The sequence below is a fragment of the Tupaia chinensis genome, unplaced genomic scaffold (genome assembly GCF_000334495.1).
Source record: "Tupaia chinensis unplaced genomic scaffold, TupChi_1.0 Scaffold000406_1, whole genome shotgun sequence".
NCBI classification, from domain to species: domain Eukaryota; kingdom Metazoa; phylum Chordata; class Mammalia; order Scandentia; family Tupaiidae; genus Tupaia; species Tupaia belangeri.
The window spans coordinates 1347714-1368615 of NW_006159908.1; the positions used below are offsets into that span (position 1 = coordinate 1347714).

The 20902-nt window shown below is 36.3% G+C and overlaps 1 protein-coding gene across 1 annotated transcript in view; it reads left to right on the forward strand.

Moving 5' to 3' along the window:
• The window catches only part of GNAI1 (G protein subunit alpha i1), a 99630-nt gene extending 79409 nt beyond the window's left edge, over positions 1-20221 (forward strand). The window contains exons 5-8 of the mRNA XM_006154348.1: positions 3364-3492; positions 13049-13178; positions 14236-14389; positions 19804-20221. Of these exons, the coding sequence (XP_006154410.1) occupies positions 3364-3492; positions 13049-13178; positions 14236-14389; positions 19804-19994 (604 nt within the window). The 3' untranslated portion in view covers positions 19995-20221. The remainder of the gene's footprint in view (positions 1-3363; positions 3493-13048; positions 13179-14235; positions 14390-19803) is intronic.
• The last annotated feature ends 681 nt before the right edge of the window (positions 20222-20902 follow it).

Here is a 20902-nt window from a genome sequence, read left to right on the forward strand (position 1 = left end):
ATTCAGGACTCAAACCACCAGACTATGTGGACGTCCAGCGACATAACCATTACACCATCTGCTGGTCCCAGTTATTATTACTTTTATTTGAAATTTACCTGTTTATTTCTTCCATGGGAGAAGAGAGATGAGGAGGAGAGAGGGAAAGAGCACCCCCAACATGGCACGATCTACCTGCAGTCTCAACTGCCCAGATCATGGGCATGTGTGTGCCCAACGTGCTCAGGGAGGTCCCAGGACTCAAACTCGGATCTTTCTCATGTGGCTCCAGTTGTGCTACCATAGCACCACCTCCTGGCCCATGATTTATGTATATGCCATAGTTACTTGATTATTTTCTGTTTCTGTCACTACACGGTAAATTCAGTGTCTGTTTTTGCCTAATGTTATATTCTTATAGCCTGACACAGTCATCACTCAGTGTGATATTGTTTAATAATGAATGAGTTCATAAACCAGACTTCATAGAGGCTAGAAGAAAAGTTGGAAGAACTACTTAGAGGAAGAACACAACACTTAAGCAATAATACTTTTTTTTGGCACCACCAGCACCTGTGGAAAGATTTAAATAGGAATCACAGTTGGAGCGAGAAGATTGCCCTGAGCTGAGACCAGCAAAGACTCCACTAGTTAAAGGGTGTCACTTGGGGACAATAGATTGAAGTTTGCTTCCTTGCCACGGGGTGGGGGGCTTTTCAACCCTCTCGATCTTTGACCAACTCAGTCTTGTGCATATTGCTAGGACATGCATTGAGAAAAAATGTGTTACTTTGGCTCTCTGTTATTTCATTTCTAGTAGTTCTGATCTTAAAGTTAAATGCAGCCATTTTTTTAAGAACAAAGAAAGTCAAGGCAAGCTTTTCACCTAGGGTTAGAGGGCAGCTTGGCTGGAGATGGTGGAATGCTGCCACATTGCCCATTAGGACCGTTGACTACCGGGTCCCATTTAAACTTGTGATCATGTAATTAACTGGAGTTTTTCACAATGCTCATTCTTATTTTTTTCCTGTTAAAATATAAATGTACATAATCTTTAGAGATTATTAGGAGGATCGCAGTTTTAAGCGAAGAAATTTCTCAGTGAGTCATCAATGCATTTTAAGAGTAACTTACTATGTTAAAGGGGCAGTAAGTAAAATCTAGCCATGACTTGTTTTGCTTCTTAAATCAGATTGTCTTACAATAATGTGTAACATTATGTTTGTGGAATGAAAAGCACATATAAAGTACTGAAGGATTATCAACACCAGTGTATCATGACTCTTAGTCAATACAGTGTAGATGACTCAAGCTGTCATTCTATGTATTCTAGTGTCAACTCCGTGAACATGTGACAGTCCCAAACATTTTTGTTACTAATTTAGTGTTTGCGTTGTTTTCTCACTTCCAGCCCACCAAGTCAAGTATTTATTGAGCTCCTTTTATTTGCAGGACTGCATTCTAAATAACTGAACAACAGAGGATAACATTTTAAATTGCAACACATGGATTCCTAAAAAAAATTCATGGAAAATGACTTAAAAAAAAAACTATGCATGGATTTCAAAAAGTGTTGGCACTGTAATGAGTGTGTGCTTTAATTCTGCTTTTCATGAAATTTTTGAGGCACCCTTTTAGTTTAGTGCCCCTCTGTACCAAGACTCATTTTCTAAGTTGTCTTTCATAAGCTCCTTTCATAAGCTGAATGTGCTGCACACATTCAGCTGACATTAAGAGTTGCGCCAGACTCCTGTGTAAGGTTGTCGACAGCCCTACTAATATAATAGCCTTACTCTCCAGGAAAAAAGACGTGACTATTCTTGTCTCCATACTGATTGACAGCTTTTCCATCCCATTATTCGTGTTTCTATTTCTATCCTTCACTGTACATAAATACTTCTCTAAATGCTATGTTCACATTAATCTCTCCATATTTGGACTTTCTATAAATTTTAGACTCTCTCATATGTTGGGTCATTAGAAAAATCATGATGCGCTTTTGCATAGAAAAATGTCATGACTTTCCTGATGACCTAATAATTTGACCCCAATTTTTAAAATCCTACATTGTATACATTTTTTATTTTCATTGTATATGATAACACTGGATTTTTACATCACAAGATATTTGGTATCAATAGAAAAGAATACTAGATGATTAACTAGAAGCATTTAGAGATAAAATACAGGTGTTGATTTAGAGAACAGTAAAATTCAGAGTAAAGGAGCACATGCAGTGTTTTCTTATACATAATGTAAAGTGGCTTGACAGGAAACAGCATCTCATTCCACCAGCCTTTGGCCAGATCCCAAATCAGCCGCTCATACACACCCCTAACAGTAAGACCTGGGGACATGAATCTGGACCTTCCTATGTGACCTCAGCGTGGTGAAGTGTTGGTTATGGCTGCACTGCAGTGGCTGGTCAAATTCATATTTAAAAAATCTTCAACAAAAGAGGGCCAACAGATGACGTGGTGATTAAGGCATGGGATCCTGCATGGCCAGCTCTATGGTTTGATTCTCAGACCTGCAATTTTGAAAAACACACCAGGTGTGTGTGTGTTTGTGCCCAAACTCCCAAGAGAAAAGTAGAGGAGAAGGGACTCCCCTGGGGAGTGATTTTTCTATCCCTCTCTCCCTCTATCTCTCTGTCCTTCTCTCTTTACCTCTCTGACAAGTACATGTACCCTATAGCCAAAACCTAAAAAGAAAAAAAAAAAAACACTTCAACAAAAGAATAATGTCTGGAACATAAACACAGTGCTACACCAAAAAAGTGTAATCACAATTTTTTAAAGAAACAAACTCAGGAGGACCAGCAGATAGTATAATTGGTTAAGTTGCTGGATTCCCACATAGTTGACCACGGTTCAAGTCCTGGACCTGGTAGCTTAAAACTCACACCAGGCGCGCATGTGCATGTGTGCCCAAAATCCCAAGAGGAGAGTAGAGGAGAAGGGATTGAGGCATGGCCATCCCCTTCTGGGGGATTGGTTTCTCACTTTCTGTCTCTCTGTGAGCACACGAGCACTATAGTCCTAAATTTCTCACCAAAAGTAAATAAATAAATAATGTCTTTTCTTTGAACTACTAATTGTTGTCCTTAAGAAACAAAGTACACATTTTGAAAAAATGTTAAAAGACTGAAAACGCTTTGTGAAGCTTTCATCTTTGTGAAGAAGTATAAACATTTTCATTTCACTCTGATATATGTAAGAAATAAACTTATATTGGTTGTTTTCCATTATTACACAGAAGTTTTAAAGTTTCCAGTGATTTGAGAGTATTTCATGCATCAAAATGTGTTTTATTCTTGGTTTTAAATGATCTTTATTGGCTGATTTGTCTGTTACCATGTTGTTTTGTTGTTTGTTTTTTCAGCTACTTGAATGACTTGGACAGAATAGCACAGTCAAATTATATCCCAACTCAACAAGATGTTCTTAGAACGAGAGTGAAAACTACAGGAATTGTTGAAACCCATTTTACTTTCAAAGATCTTCATTTTAAGTGAGTAGTTTAAAAACATCCTTTATAAATTTAAATATAAAACACATTGCTTTTGAAATAAAACGTATAATAATAAAAAGTCTATAGCATTTTTATGGTTGGAAATTACCCTTATTTTGAAAAAAACAAATTTCTCAAATAATTGGACAAAAGAATTTTATAATTAAAGAGGACAAAAAGAACCATTCTTAGGAAGAATATATTTATGTTTATTTAACAAAATATAGCCAGGGAAGTATTCTTGTATATAGTTTTTATAGTGATTTAATTAAAACTACCCTTTGGCTTGTGTTTCTGAACAGAAAGTGCTGTTCTAATGTATGCTTTAGGAAAGTCTTGCCATCCATGTTAAGGCAAAAAGAAATAAGAGTTTTACTTATTAAATATATGCTTTTTAATAGAACTGTTAAAAATGGGGCAACTGGAGTCAGCAGGTCATGTAGTGGCTAAGGTGCTAGACTCCTGACATGATCAACTGCATTTCAAGCCCCAGACCCGGTGGCTTGAAAATCATGCTGGGCATGAGTGTGTGCCCCACATCCTAAGAGGACAAGGGATTGTGTCATGGTCATCCTCCCCTGGGGCGTGATTTCTTGCTTTCCCTCTTTCTCTGTCTCTCTCTGGTGAATACTTATATCCTACAGCAAAAACCTTAAAAAAAAAAAAAAAAGGAGGGGGCAACTTTTTAAAGTGTTTATGAAATTTTATTCATAATGAACTGTCTGTGCTATTTCACAATGAAAAACATTTATTTAAAATGTAGTGAATATTAACAGAGAAGCACTAAATTGTAGCATTTAGAAATGGAAGGGGTTGGGCCAACCAGTGATGGTGGTTATGGCAATTGGATTCCACATGGCCAACAGTGCAGTTGACCCTGGCAGCTCAAAAGGCACGCAGGACACATGTGCATGCATGCCCAAAATCCGGAGTGGAGAATGGAGGAAGAGGGATTACAGCATGGCCGTTGCTCCTGGGGATTGCTTTTTCACCCCCGCCCCTCGCCCACCTTCCTGTCTCTCTCTCTTCAGTGAGTGCATGTGCCCTTAGTAAAATTTAAGGAAAAAAAAAAAAAGAAATGGAAAGGATCATGGAATTCATTTTGTTTAGTCCTCTTACTGTGTAATAAGTCAGGAAGGCCCAGGGAGTTCAATAAAACATTGCATTCAAATTATAGACATTACATTCAAATTATAGAACTGCGTTTCTCTTTTTCCAGTAAATTCTGGGTCACTGGAAAAGTCATGACATATTTTTCTATGTTTTTCTATGTAAAAATGCTTCATGACGTTTCCAAAAAACCAATAGTCATTTTCAAGATAATGAGAAAAACTGTTGGAGTTGAACAAAATCAAATACTAATGCTTTACTTTGCAGATTCATGTTTTCTCTGTAAATAACCTTCCTGGTCAGCTACTTTAATGTAATTTTCCCTTCTAGGTCATTCGTTACCCGATTGTAGGTACCATGACTTTCTTTAAATGCTCTCACTAATCTCACTGTTCATCAAATTAAAATGGCCATTAAGTATGCATTCTTATTCATCATTTCTGTTCACTTTACACTGGCTAAAATATCACATAAAATTGTGGAAAAAAGAGATTGTCTAGTCTATGTAAAGGTATAAACAAAGTGAGATAATTTTTTTTAAAAAGCCTGTGTATTTCTTCCATGAAAGAGAAAGACAGAGGCACTAACAAAAGGGTTAAATAAGATAATTTAACATCACAGGATTTTCTACTGAAACAAAAATTCTGTTTTCATAGAAGTCCCAAATCACTAGTGTTATTTCATCTTAAAAATTACTGACTTGGGGGCCAGCAGTTACTGTCACCAAGGCACTGGACTCCCACAGGCTGATGGGGCAACTAGAGTCCCAGACCTGGTAGCTTGCTTTCTCTGTCTTTTTATGTGTGTGTGTGTCTCTCTCTGGTCAAATTAAAGAATAATAATAATAATGAATGAAAAAATATTTTTTAAAACTTGTTGATTAAAAAAATTGTGGATATTTCTTTTTTCCTCCCTTAGTATTTGTTTAAACCATGAAGCTGAATGAAGGGACTGGCAGGAGTTCGTCTTAAAAAAAAACCTTCTGACTTCTTATAATTCAAGTTCATTTAAAATGTCATGTTTCCTAAATGTTAGATGAATGTTCAGCAGAAGGGACACTGTACACAAGCCCTTGCACAGCTTTTGAGGCCCTTCTGAGGCAGCGTCTAATGATGTTAAATGCATAAGTCACATCGTTCACCCTACCTAAAACCCATGCATTCCCTTCACCATATAAATGTTTACCAGTAATTATTCTTGGAAATAAAAATAATAATAATGTCAGGATTGAGTTATAGATTTATAGTTGTTTTGTTCTTTTATTATTATTTTTTATTTTAGTTAACAGGTATTTTGTTTTTTTAACTCAACTAGGTTAAGACTGGTTTTAAGGAAGGTTAGAATTATGGATGTAGGTGCCATCAGATGCCATCTTACATCTGCAGAGCTTTATGGAGATGTCTCAAATTGAGTGTAATCTGGTTGTCTTTGTACAACATCAGAGTAGAAAACACTTATTTATGATGTGTTTGATTTTTTTTTATGAAAATGTTCATCATTTTTATACCTCATGTTTTTCTAAGTTTTGAGTTTTTAAATACTATGCGAGATTAGAGAAATCATTTGTTATCTGCTTATGATATATTTTCAGGTCATGTTTAGTGGAAGATATTGTTTTCTTTGTTGAAATTCAAATTTCATAAGACTGTATTGATATTCATTTAACTTGTAATCTGTTCTACCCCACAATACCAAAAAAGTAGAATGTAAAAGAAGAGAAAAGCAATAACAAACTATCAAATTCTAAGTTTGTGGAAAAGTAGTTTATCTGTATTTTATTTTATTTTAATGGAGTGTCCTGCATTTTTAAAAATTATTTTCTTTTTTACTTTGATTACAAAGTTTGTGATTCAATTTTTGAATAATTGACTTAAATAAGGTCTCAATAAAAACTAACAGGTTAAATTTTGCTTTACTTAACTCTAATGCTCTCATTTAGTGATGATAACAAAGCAGAATTTCTAAATACATCTTTTAAAAAGGTCCCTAGTGCCATCTAGTAGCCTGGTCATTAAGGAGGCTGGATCCCGCATGGCCAACCTTGTGCTTCAAGTCCTGGGCCAGCAACTTGAGAAACATACTGGGTGCATGTGCATGTGTGCCCAAAAAGAAATGCAGGAGGAGAAGGGATTGAAGCGTGACCATTCCCCATGGAAGTTGCTTTCTCACTTTTCTTCTTTCTGCCTCTGTCTCTCTGGTAAGCACACACATCCTCTGGCAAAAGTTTTAAAAAGTTAAAAACAGAAGTTTCCACTGAGACGTAAGAAAACAAATAAATTATTAGTTCACCTCATAAAGCGAGTTGACTGCTGCAAGTTGTGAGCATAAAGACATGTATGTACATCTCACATTGCTCCTCTAAGCATATTTAATATATACATTTGTTACTCTCATTTGTCACTAATTATCTGTGGTCATATCATTGAATTTTCCAGAGAACTAAGATTTCATTTCAGTTTTCCATGGCTACTGTCATCCTGCAATGTACATTGTTCTGTTTGTTTGTTTGTTTGTTTTAATGCCAGAGAAGGTATGTGCACTCATAAAAGAGAGAAGAGGAGAGACAGCACACCCCCTCTCCAGAGGGACCTGGTCATACCACAGCCATTTTTCCTCCTACTCTATCTCACCAGGATCCTGGGCATGCAACCCATGCCTAGATTGTAAGTCACCAAGGCCAGAACTTGAACCTTGGTTAGTCACCTGGAACCTGGCTTCCCCTGCATGGCACGTAACTGCTATGCTACAGAACTGACCTTGTCCTGCTTTTATTAAACAAAGATACCAATCATAATTCATAAACCTTGCAGTATTAACTTTGTGCTTTAATATGTTGTATGGTTTTACATATGCTTTTAATATTTTTTCTGTGTTCAATCTTTTTGAAGCCCTCAGTGGACCTTTTTTGCTGCTGGCATTATTTCTTACTGAAATCATTTACCTCCTTATAGTGTTCTTAGTACTACTTTAAGAATATTAAAAAGCCAAGCTGAGTATTCTCATTTCTGATAGCTTGGTGTGATTGATCTGGGGGCCATTGACACATTTATTTTAAAATCGTGAGGTGATACTTATTATAAAGAAGTGTACTGTTAGAATGAGGTTTTACTATTTTGGTTTTCCTTTAATCTAGTGCACCTTAAATTCTAATGTTTTTTGTTTGTTTATTTACCTCATTTTAAATACCATGTCCTAAAAAAAAATTATGTTGTTATATTCGGGTAGTGGCATATTTCTAAGCAGGATAGTCTGTGAAGAAAACGCATGAAGTTAGATTAGGCAAGTAAGGATTGTAGAGTTAGGTTTCTGTATTAAGTAGATGCTTAAACTTGGTTAAGATTCTTAACAGAGCGACTATTTTAGTCTTGTCCTTTGTCAGAGACTTAAAGTAAAATGAGTTATCTGCTTATTAACAAAACGTTGTAAAACAAGAATTCCATAAATGATGAGAAATGACTGCGGCAAAGTCATAGCATTTATTTGGAACTTAATACAATCTGACGACATAAAATTCACTTTTAATGATGGTTACAGGCGCTCTCTTGTTTTGTTGCTGTTTTTTACAGGCACTTTTAAACATTTCCTTCCAGACCATACTTTTCACTTCCAAAGTTGTCATTTTAGCATGAGGCAAGAGTTCAGTAAAATTGGCTCTTGCCGTGATCACTCTGGGATGTCCGTTTATCTTAGTCTTTTAGGCTCCTTGTTAGGATAAGGTACAATTGCAGAGGATATTTTAGTCACTGTTTTATTTACCAACGTAATGATAAACACAGGTGTTTTTAGGAACTTCAGATAAACTTTGTCTTATTTTGGATTTTACTTCTGTTAAATTACTGTCATTGCTAAGATATGATTCTAACTTTGCTTTTTATATGTTACATGGACCGTGGACCTTAAACGAAGAAAGGCAGAAATGCATTTAGAAATAATTCTGGGAACTCTCCAGTATGGTCATCACTTGGTAGTTCAGTGTGTTTCATGTAAAATTCTTTGTCTGGTTCTAACTGCTGAGTAAAATATGAGTTTCACTTTTTTTGTGTGTGAATGGTATTTACAAATTCAAAATGAGGCCACAGGACATTATTAAGGAATCCTATTATCACATCTGTGATGAGGCGTTTAGGGCCAGTGTCTAAGTAGATGATGTTGCTTTAATTCAAGAATTAATGGTTTATTTCACTCTTAATTTTTTTTCTTTTTTTGCCAGACGTAGAGTGAAAGCATTCATTCTGTTCTAAAATATAATATAAGACTAATTTTTAGTCCTTTTTTAAAGTGGTAAAAATATGTAGTAGGTTTTAGAATACAATGTCTTATTTATGAGTGATACCCATATATGGCCAACTAGCTTTGTACTGGTCAGTCTGGGTCACAGTCGTATTAGATGACAGTCTAAGGATGAGTCAGTACATCTCAGGAATGTCCAGCATCTGCTTTTACCGCACCCTCCAAAGGGGGGAAAAAAGAAAACTAAATTTTATTCCCTATTTAATACTAGTCATAAGTCTCGTCTTTTCATGTGAAAAAGAATATACCATATCTTTTGTTCTTTTCTGTTCTTTTTTTCTCTAGTTGATGTTCAGAATTTAAAGAACAGTATATAAAATAGTAAAGATATCTCATATGTGTGGAAAAATGAATAGTGCTCAGCACTTTTTTTTATCCTTCTCTGTTAAAATGAAAACCAAAAAAAAAAAACAAAAAAAAACAAAAAAAACCCTTGTGTTTTATCTAGTCATCATCTTCATCTGACTCTGGCTAAATGCTAGTAAACTATGAAGCACAGTCTGAGCATTCATAATACCAGTTCTCTGTCATTTTTGCTCCTTGGTTTATGGATTAATTGATTCTCAAAGTGTGCTCCCCAGACCAGTAACATCAATTAGGCTCAGCTGGTGATTCTGATCCACAGCCAAGTTTGAGAACCACTAGCTTAGACTAAAAGTTATTTTGCTTGTGAACATATATGAATGGGCCTCATTCACTTATAGTTCATAAAATAAATGGAAGAGATTTATTTTGTAGTGAAATTATTTGATTATCAAATTAAAGCTTGTTTACATTTAATATTTCCTAACAACATAATTGGTAGTTCTAAATCTTGAACATAACAGAATTACTAGTCTTTTATTCCTTGAAAGTGTTTCAAACATTTCTGTAGGCACAGTTTATTCATTTATTCACTAAACATGTATATTAAGTACTTGCTGGATGTCCTATGTTGGGATATAAAATGAACAAAAAGAGACAAAGTGTTTGCCTTACTTCCCTGGAGTAGCATTGAAATGTGGGAGAGGAGAGGACATAAGCAAATATTTAATATTTAGGGGGTGATAAGTGCCGTAGAGAAAAATAGAATATATAGCAAAACACACACACACACACACACACACACACACACACACACAATAAAGAAGCATGACAAGAGTTTGTATTCATTTCCTAGGGCTGACTATAACAAATTACCACAAACTGTGGGCATAAACCAGTAGAAATTGATCCCCTCACAGTTCTGCAGACTAGAAGATGGGAATCAATATGGCACCAAGACAATGCTCACTCCGGAGGCTCTAAGGAAGAATCCTTTCTTGCTGCTTCTTAGCTTGTGGTGGTTGCTGGCCCTTCATGGGGTTCTTTGACTGTGGTTATCACTCCAATGTCTCCTTCTCATCAAACGTCCTTCTTCCCTATGTATGTCTGGTTCCTTTTTGCCTGTTGGTTAATTCCTCAGTTGATCTCTTTCCATTCTTCTTTCACTGTAAGCAGCAAGGAGAAATGAAGTTGCAGCCTTCCACACTTGGCTTGCAGAGATTCTCAGCTGTATATTCAAGTTCAATACTTACAAGTCTTCCCAGCATCCCCAGCACTAGAACACAGTTGCGCCAACTATTGGCCATTTTATAACAAGGAGAGCTTTTTCCGCAGTATCTAATAACTTATTTTTCATTTCTTCCTGAGATCTCAAAGTGCCTTTAACATTCCCATAACTGCTAATATTGCACTGATGATGATATATGCATTCACTAAGATTATAGAAGCTTTCCTGCTATTTTTTCACTTCCATATTGTCTCTTAGAGAATCACCTTAAGTGTATATATTTTTATCAACCCCCTTCAAAGAGATCTAGACTTTTTTTCTCTAAAGTGCTTCAAGAGTCTTCTCATTACCCAATTCTACATCTACTTCCACATTTTTAGATATTTGTTGAAGTAGGATCCCAGTCTTGGTACTGTTTTTTTTTTTTTTTCCAGTCAGTGTTCTCCAGAGAAATAGAAGCACGAGATTGTGTTTATTTCAAGAATCAGCTTATGTGATTGTACAGGCTGACAAATTTGAAGTTTGTAGGGCAGGCCAGCAGGTTTGAACATGAGCTGTTGTAGTCCTGAGGAAGAATTTCCTTTTCTTTTGGGAAACAACTTTTCAGGCCTTTCTACTGACTGAATGAGCTCTGTCCACATTATTGTGGACAGTCTCCATTCCTTAAAGTTAATTGATTACAATAGATGTTAGCCACATCTATAAAATACCTTTACAGCAGCACCTATGGAAGGGTTTAATTAAGTATTTCAGGAGGAGAGTTTAGCCCAGTTGACACAAAACCATCTCTCACAGAGAATATGGAAGGGGATTTTACTTTAGATGGGTAAGAGATATGTGATATTCTTTCAGAGAAGTTTTCTAAGATAAATTATCTTTTTGGTAAAGTTATTTTCAGATCATATTCTGCTTTAGTTGTGGTATTACTTTAGCAGAAATGCATGAGTCTGGGTGATTTATAAAGAGCAGAGGTTTATTTAGCTCACAGTTTTGAAGATCCAAGATGAAGGGACCGTATCCCATGAGGGTCTTGTTGGTGGGTGCTCTCTGCAGAGACCTGAGGCAACACAGGGCCTCACCCGGCAAGAGTGCAAGACCAAGCATGTCTGTGTCAGCTCTGGTCTTTTTTCCTTTTTTTTATAAAGCCAACAGGATTCAGTTACGTGCACCCTACCCTGAATATCTTCTCTATCCTGAACATTTCCTAAAAAACCCCACCCACTTCTCAATGCCATAGTTGGTTTAGGTTTCCACCCTCTTAAACTGTCACAGTGGCAGTTAAGACTCCAGCACATGAACTTTTGGGGGTACCATAGCGTGTTCCTAAGCAGTTTAACAAGTAGTTAGCCAGTTGCAATCATTTACATTTCTTTTCTTTTATTCTTATTTGATCTTTATTACCAGTTGTCCTTTTTGTATCTTAACCGTTTTGATTTACTGTATGGTGGAGTCATTTTGTTATATAGCATACTTAAATTTAATGAACAATTTACTGCTAAACCAAAAGAATGAAGCTGCTTAAATGATGGTAGAAGTAACAGTACTAGTTGATGTACGCAGATTTGGTTTATAGGCCAGTAGTGCTCTATAGGGAAAATTCTATCTTGCCTGGGAATTAAATAGGGACTATTTTAATTAGTGCACCATCCAGATAAATGGAGCCTTTAAAAATGTACCAGTTTGCATAGTGTTTCCATTATATAAGTGGTTGTTTCTGGGTTGCATAATGTAGTCTATGCAAATTTCAACTTTTGCTTAACTTTATAAACTCTTGCAAAAATGAAGAAGACCATTATCTTTTTATTGTTTTGATTGTGTTATTACCACATTTACTAACCTATAATGGTCCACTAGCATACTGTATAAAAATCATTACTTTCACTCTAAATTTCAAGGCTATTCAGTATAGCCACTCATTTATTTCATATGTTAATCCCTTCATTTTTTACTGTACTATAGTTTTACCTTTTAATTTAGGCAATCCTGTTGGCTAATGGGTAGTCCCTATTGGAATTAGATTTGCTTGCACTGCTTTTGTTGTTGTATTGGGTCACTGGGAAAGTCGTGACATTTTTTTCTATTAAAAAAAAAAATGCATCATGAATTTTCCAGAGGCCCAGTAGTTACTGGAATGGTTTCTACTTTACGTGAAAATCCTACTTATCAACTCTGAGAGAACACAACATTCTGTGGTAGGAAGAGAGAAGAAGGCTGTGTCTGCTGCCTCTGATGTCCTGTGACTGTGGCAAATTGAATATCTACTGTTTGATCTCTGCATTCCCCAGTTGCTGCGTGTGACTTCTCAGTGTTGATACACAGGGATGGTCCATTCATTTGTATTCCTTTAAAGTTCTAAGTGTTCTCCTATGTTAATGAATGTCTTGTTTTTTGAGGTTATTTTCATCTTTGCTTTTGTTTTAGAGATATCCTCCATTCAATCAAATATTTAAGAAAACAGCAGACTTTTTTTCCCCTTTGAGAAAAACAATTTATGGCATTGTTTTCTTCTTTCTTTCAATCCCACATTTCCTTGGCTATTTGAAGCATTTTTGTTGGCATCCCAGACTCCTCACAGAGCCTTTGAACATTTAATGTGATGTCAACTCATGATTTGTCCTCTCTCAGAATGTTTGACGTGGGAGGTCAGAGATCCGAGCGAAAGAAGTGGATCCATTGCTTTGAAGGAGTGACTGCCATCATCTTCTGTGTGGCACTGAGTGACTATGACCTGGTTCTAGCCGAAGACGAAGAAATGGCAAGTAGAGTACCACTGCTCAGGGTTGAATGTGAAATGCCAAAAGCTTGGAGGTGTTGGCAAGAAGTGTATTCAGAAAACTTTTCTTGAGAAACTCTTGCTAATGCCCAAATTATTTGAAAGTTTAGGCTGCTTCTCTAACTTTTCTGTTTGTGTGATGAAAGGAAGTTTACTCAAGGAGTACACATGGGTCTTGAAGAAAAGGAAATGGAGGCGACTCAGTCTCACCTCAGTCCTGTGTGCTTCACCATGAACTTCCTGTGTCCACTGTCAAACCACCAAATGAAAATAAAATTAGCTCTACAGTAGTGCAAGGCTTGCTTTTCTTCGCTTAGTACTTCTGCCAGCAGAGTAGTATTGATATATGTTATATTCTGCTACTACCATGTAGTTTTCAGATGTGTTTCATTGTCCCACTAATTTGGGGGAAATATTTTTAAACATAAATTTAAATCTCTGTCGTTTTAAATTTAGTATGAAGTGGGGGGGGGAAGATGATGAATAAATACCAGTTTTATATTTTCAGAGTCAAGGCTATGCAGTTGCAGTACAGTAGGTGCAATGTAGCACTCAGCTATTCCTTTCTCTCATTTCAACACCATAAAATATATCAGCACCTTTTGGAACACAGATGCTGGAAGGAAAGGAGACTGCTTCCCTAATACTTACAGCATTTGGCTTAGTTGGGTTTCAGCTTATTCAGTTCAATTTATTAACCTTTAAAAGCGCCTACTATCTTTTAATGGAAACTGAAATAAACTCTGTATCAATGGCGTTTCTTTTCAGATGCTCACACTGGCACCCCTATATTGTAATCTCCCACCACAGGGTTTTCCCAGACACAGTGCAGGACATATCAGGTAATGGTTGAATACAGAATTGATGAGTGATGATTAGACACTCGTCTTTCCTAACATAGGCAGAAATGTACTTTTATGGTATGATATCTATTTTATAATCGACCAAAATCTGTTTTCTTGTACCACTTCTTATTTTAAAAATATTCCCTAAATCCTTGCTATGAGTGACAGATGGGTGTTAATCCTTTCTATTACAGAATCGAATGCATGAAAGCATGAAGTTGTTCGACAGCATATGTAACAACAAATGGTTTACAGATACATCTATCATACTTTTTCTAAACAAGAAGGATCTCTTTGAAGAAAAAATCAAAAAGAGCCCTCTCACTATATGCTATCCAGAATATGCAGGTATTTTACTTTCTATAAATAACTTCAGTCACATATTTCTAAGTGAAAATCTTCCTAAATCAAGATTGCAGTTGTTAATTTAAATTTTTGGCTTACATTACATAGGTTTGAGTATTCCTTTTCTGAAATGCTTGGAGATATTAGTGTTTGGGATTTTGGAATATTTTCAGATATGTAATGAGATTTCTTAGGGATGGGACCCAAGTCTAAATGTGGAATTCATTTGTTTCATATACGTCTTCTATACCTAGCCTGAAGGTAATTTATATAATATTTTCGTATTGCAGCATTTTCACTGTGACCCATTACGTGAGCTAAGATGTGGAATTTTCCACTTGTGGTGTCCTATCAGGGCTCAGAAAGTTTCAGATTTTGAAGCTTTTTGGATTTTGGATTTTCAGATTAAAGCTGTTTGAACTGTATCTTTGAAAGATGTTATCAAACTTCATTTGTGCACAGTTCATTCTTTAAAATGTGAATAAAATGGTTAAAAATAACATTCATTATGTGGAAAAGCTGGGAGGTATCTTCAGTGATGCCTGCACATCAGTTGGTTTGTTCATTCAGATTCCTTATCAGATATTTTGAGACACATAGTAATTAAGACCTGTCCCTGCTCACTGTCTAATCTCAGAGACTGATATACTAATAAACAGACAACACAGAGTAGCAGAGCAACATATACCGTAAGGATCATGAGTAGCATTGTAAAGGGAACAGTGAAGAAGGAACCCGTGAGGCAGCTGACTCCTTTGGAGAGTAAGAGGAAGTTACACAAAAAGTCCAAGGTTTGTCAATGAGATTATTAATGGTACTTCAATTTTCCTACTATAGAAAATGCCCTGGAGTGAGAAAAGTAGACCTGAAAAATAGTCATGACTTACTCATAATTAGCTCTTTGATCTTGAACAAGACAGTTAATTTACCTAGTCTGAGTATTCCATCTGTTTAATGTAAGGAGTTGAGCTAAAACCCTAGATGTACTTGAGTTCCATGGAGCACTTCTTAGGCAGCTATTGAAAGTGGGTACAGGGGACAGAAATACTTACCTGCCCCTCACCTGGCAACTCTGCTCTCATTAAAGCAGAGTAATTCAGCTTTTGTCTGTGTTATATATTGGACTTCTGGGTAAGATTTTATTTTACTGGAGAGAATTCTGTGCCTTTAAAAAAAAAAAAGAATTTAAATACCACTAGTTTATATGATCTCTAAATCTTTTTAAAATATTATTTATTTATTTATTTTTAGGTTTTTGCCATAGGACATGTGTGTTACAGGAAAGAGAGAAACAGACAATGAGAGAAAAAGTGAGAAATCACCACCCAAGGGGATGGCCATGCCATAATCCCTTATTCATTCTCCTCCTGGGATTTTGGGCACACATGTCTGGCACAATTTTCAAGCTTTCAGATCCAGAACTTGAACCACAGTTGACCATGGAGTCTAGTGTCTTAGGAACTACGCTACCTGCTGGCCCGTGATCTCTAAATCCTAAAATTCTGAAGAATAGTTAATATAGTTACTTACCCTCATCCTGTCCTTCCTGTTTTGTTTTGTTTTGTTTTCTAAAGAAAGTTTTGAGACCTTAATTCATTGTAAACAAAATTTTAGTCAGTCTTGCCCTGAGTAAATTGTATGCTGAGCATTTACTGCCAGCTTGCAGGAGTTGTAAAGATAATCTGAAATGACAGTGCTCCAATGTCCTCACTCATTCAGATGAGAACAGTGGGGCTAAGGAAGCCACAGGGTCTAATTACAAACCCAAGTCCATAATCACTTCCTTCACTCTGGCCATTAACTGCAAGGCCACATCTAGTTTCTCAATGGACCAAAAGGGAAGAATTCTTTGCTGAATATCATCATGCTCAGCTTCCCTTTGTACTGTAAATTTATACTTAAATTTGAGATAATTTTGTAGAGTTTCTCTGTTAAAAACTTTTGCTCTTTTTGGGGAAGTCATAGTATCCTAAGTCACCTTATTCAAAAACAGTTTTAGTGGTTCTTAGGAATAAAATCACTTGTTCAATTTCTGACATTATCCAGAATCAAGGTGGCTCAGGTTTTCCCTACTTTAATCTTACAGTTTATTTTTGTCATTTTCTTTGGTGAGGTAGCCGGTTTGAATGAATTCATATCACCAGAGCTTCCAGATGAATTTATAAATATGGTGTACCTAACAGGGATTTCAAAGCAACCACGAATGTACTTGTTAGTGCTTTCCTTGCCAGGTGTACAGTGTTCAAGAATGTTTAGACTGGGACCAGCAGTTAGGGTAATGGCTATGTCACTGGACTCCCATGTACTCAACCGTGGTTCTAGAGTCGGACCTGGTGACTTAAAACTCACGCGGGCGTGTGTGTGTGTGTGTGTGTGTGTGTGTGTGTACATGCCCAAGATCCCGAGAGAAGAATGGAGGAGAAGGGATTGTGGTGTGGCCATCCCCCTGGGGGGGTGATTTCTCGCTTTCTGTCTGTCTGTGTCTGGAGAGCACACGCGCCCTATAGCAAAATCCTCACCCCCCCGCAAAAAAAGAATGTTTGGACCAACAGATGGTGTTATGGTTACATTGCTGAACTCCCACGAAGTTGACCACAGTTTGAGTCCCAGACCTGGCACACTGGGCATGTGTGTGTGCATGCATGCCTGCCCAAGATCCCAAGAGGAGAATGGAGGAGAAGGGATTGTGGCATGGCCATCTAACCTGGCAGGGTGTTTTCACACTTCCTGTCTGTCTTTCTGCCTGTCCCGCAAGTACACACACCCTATAGCAAAAATCTCTTAAAAAAAAAAAAAGATGTGTAATTTAAAATCCACAGCACATGCACTAAATGTTGATTCAGTTGCTTTTTGCTTCAACCTCAACTCTCAATTTCTATGGCAATTGCTTCCCAGAGAAGAACCATATGTAGCCTCCAAACGACTCAGTTTATCTCCTGCCTCTCTCTGTTCTCACTGCCTCCTTTTTCTCTTACTGCGCATAACCATTTCATCAGACTCCACCTTCAGTCCTGTAATTTTTTTAAGTAATCTATACTTTCATAGTCATTTTTATTCTCCCTATGTGAAATTATGTCATCAAGTGTAATTTCTCTCTGGAACCTCAGGCTTGCATTGCTAACTGTTGGATATATGTAAGGGTTTTTTTTTTTTTTTTTTTTTTTTTTTTTTTTTTTTTAGCCCCTGAAACTCAAAAGAAGCTCAGGTTATTTATTTATTTACTTATTTATTTATTTATTTTGGAGATGTTTTTGCTGTAGGGTGCATGCGCTCACCAGAAAGACGGAGAGAGACAGAGAGATAGAAAGCGAGAAATCACCTTTTGGGGGGATGGCCACACTGCAATCCCTTCTCCTCAGTTCTCATCTTGGGATTTTGGGCATGCACGGACATGCGCCCGGCATGAGTTTAAGCCAGGCCGGAGGACTTGACCTGCAGTTGGCTACATGGGAGTTCAGCAACATAGCCATTATGCTAACTGCTGGTCCCAAGCTCAGGTTATTTTTAAAATTTGAATCTGTTGTCGTTCCCTTTTGATTTTATCATAAGTCTTACAGTTCTCCATTCTTGAACAATCTTATCATCAATACTTAACTTTATTAAGGACAATTCTATCACATGTTTAAAAATATCACATTTCTTGCCTATGGTTTTATTATCTTTTATCCCTAATACCCAATATAATGAATTTCACAATAAATGCTTTCATAGCACTTCAAACACAACATTCCTATGGATGTTTGCTGTACAGTAACATATAAAAGGAGGTTAGGGGAAATAGAATATGATATTTATTTTTCAGCATTGCATATTCTTGTTTAGGAAACCTAATGCTGGAAAAGAATTTGAGAATCTGTAAAGCAGTATTTAGGAAAAACAGGGCGTATTTCTATTGTATTTAGGAAAAGAAAAAGTGTTTAAGTGCTAGAGAACCCATCTGGATCCAGTTAACAGAAAAGTTTCATGAAGAACCACGTTTTAACAAATGTGAAGGAAGATATGCAGTTATCAGTGGAGATACCACTATCCGCTGCTGATGTGCAGTAGAGGGGAAGCCCTGCAGAACAACAGGAGGCAGGCAGTTCGTACACAGGGGCCTCATGACATACAGAGAGCCTCACATACGGATGAATGATCTCAGGGTGGTACTTCAGAGCAGGCTGGCTAGCAGAGGCCCTTGAGAGCCAGGCAAATAATTTTGGATTATTACTGTAACAGAGGAATTTAAGTCTTTTTTGTTGTTGTTGTTGTTGTTCAAATGAAGTAGTATGTATATATCATGATATTATATGCATTAATATATATTATAAAATATGGTTATGTAATAATGCATAACACACACACTTGGCATAATTGCAAAGCTCATTGAATTTTAAAGATGGACATACTCTTTTCCACCACTCCGGTGAAAAATAGAACATTTCCAGGACCCTAGAAGCCCCATCATGCCTCTTCCCAGTATTAACGAATCAGCCACCCACTGTACCCACCACACACACACACACACACACACACAGAGTAAACATTATCTTGACTTTTGTCCTCGCCAGTTCATTTTGATTGTTTTACAAGCATCATTTAAGTCAAACAGTATGTGTTCTTTTTTTGTCTGGCATCTTTTGTTCAGTGGTGTTTATGAGATTCATTGGAGTAGTGTGGTAGCCGTAGTGTTTTCATTCTCATTTCTCATTTCTGTATGCAGCTCATTGTATGAATGCACTGGAGTTTGTTAGCCAGCTACTGTGGGTGAGCTTCCAGGTTGCTTCCTAAAGTGGAAGTTAGTTCTGCTAATTACACTCTTTCTGTGTCTTCTGGTGAACATCTGTATATGGTTCTGTCAAGTCTACACCTAGGAACTGAATTGCTAGATTACAGTATATGTATGATTATCTTTGGATACTGTCAGAAAGAAACTTTTAGAGTGTCAGTATCCTTAAAGCAGGAGTGTATCATTTATTTTTTGTTGCCTTAGAGCCCTAAACCACATTGTAGGTCCTTATACAATTTCTGAATAAAGATGAATGAATGAGCAATGCTCATTAATGTGTACATAGGAAAGGCCATGGAGTAGTTTAGTGTTGGGATGTACAGGATTGGAAATAACAGGAAAAAAAGGAGATCTGGCACAGTAACAAAGATCATGGCAAATATTTCTGGAATGCCAGGAAGAGTCTTTTATTTTATTTTATTTTAATTTTTAAACTTAGGGATAAATTACAGCCATTTAGTATAATTAATGGGGGTATTTTTCTTTTTGAAGAAATCATTTCTGCTGTTCTAAAAAGGAAAATGCATTTATGAAGTCCACGAATGTTATACGTGTGAAACTAACGCTAACTGGTATTTTAGGTCCATTTTGCCTAGCATTGTACTTATTTTAACGTCTTGCATATGTGTCTTTCCTTTTCCCATTTCAGGATCAAACACATACGAAGAGGCAGCTGCATATATTCAATGTCAGTTTGAAGATCTCAATAAAAGAAAGGACACAAAGGAAATATACACCCACTTCACATGTGCCACAGATACTAAGAATGTGCAGTTTGTTTTTGATGCCGTAACAGATGTCATCATAAAAAATAATCTAAAAGATTGTGGTCTCTTCTGAGTTTTACAGTTAATGGTAACATGCATTTTCAAACCAAATGAGTACTTATATATGGATCTCTCTAGACTAGAGTCTTGCAGCAACGCAGAATGTAGTGTATGGCAAATGCATCTGGGACTTGACCAAAGTTGTTCTGTTTTTGTTTTTTAATTTTTTGTTCTTTTTTTGTTTTTTGTTTTTTCCTTTGTTAACTGAAAGTAACAGAAGGACCTTTCTTAAACATAAAAGATGGTCTTGCAGTTTGAAACTGAAGGACAGTGTTAAAGCTGGGCTCTACTATATTGATGATTTCTGCGTAAGTGTAAATATGCAAATGTATGTATACATGTATTTATAACTTTGGTTTTCCACATTAGTTTTAGGTTTTAAGAGTGGCAACTTACAATTCTAGCTTGATGGCATTGGAAATAACATAAATATTAAGTACCTTGTACTGAATGACAGACTATTACCATGTTTGCCAGTTTTAAATAGCTTTATTTATATTCATGTCCTGTAAATTTCTAAGTCGAGTAATTAATATTAGGAAAAGTTGCAGCCCTTATCTTGATTTTATGTATACTTGTATTCATAAAAATGTTATTTGTAAAAATATTGCACAGACTATTTTAATAACATTTGTTCTTTAAATTTAATGTGTTTTATTGAAATATTCTTAAAGAGGATGAATATACCTGCCTTTGGATCTATTATTTAAACATTGTATGCATTTAAATTTTTATTTCAAGAATGCATGCTGCTCTGATTCTACATTGATTTGGTTTGAAAAACTAAAATTTCTGATTTTTTAGATATACTATCTTAGATTTATTATAAACAATTTCTTTTTATTCTTTTGGTTTATTTTCACTTCGAATTTTAATATTTGAATGGTATTCATGCATTGCCTTAAAGGTGATGCCATATTA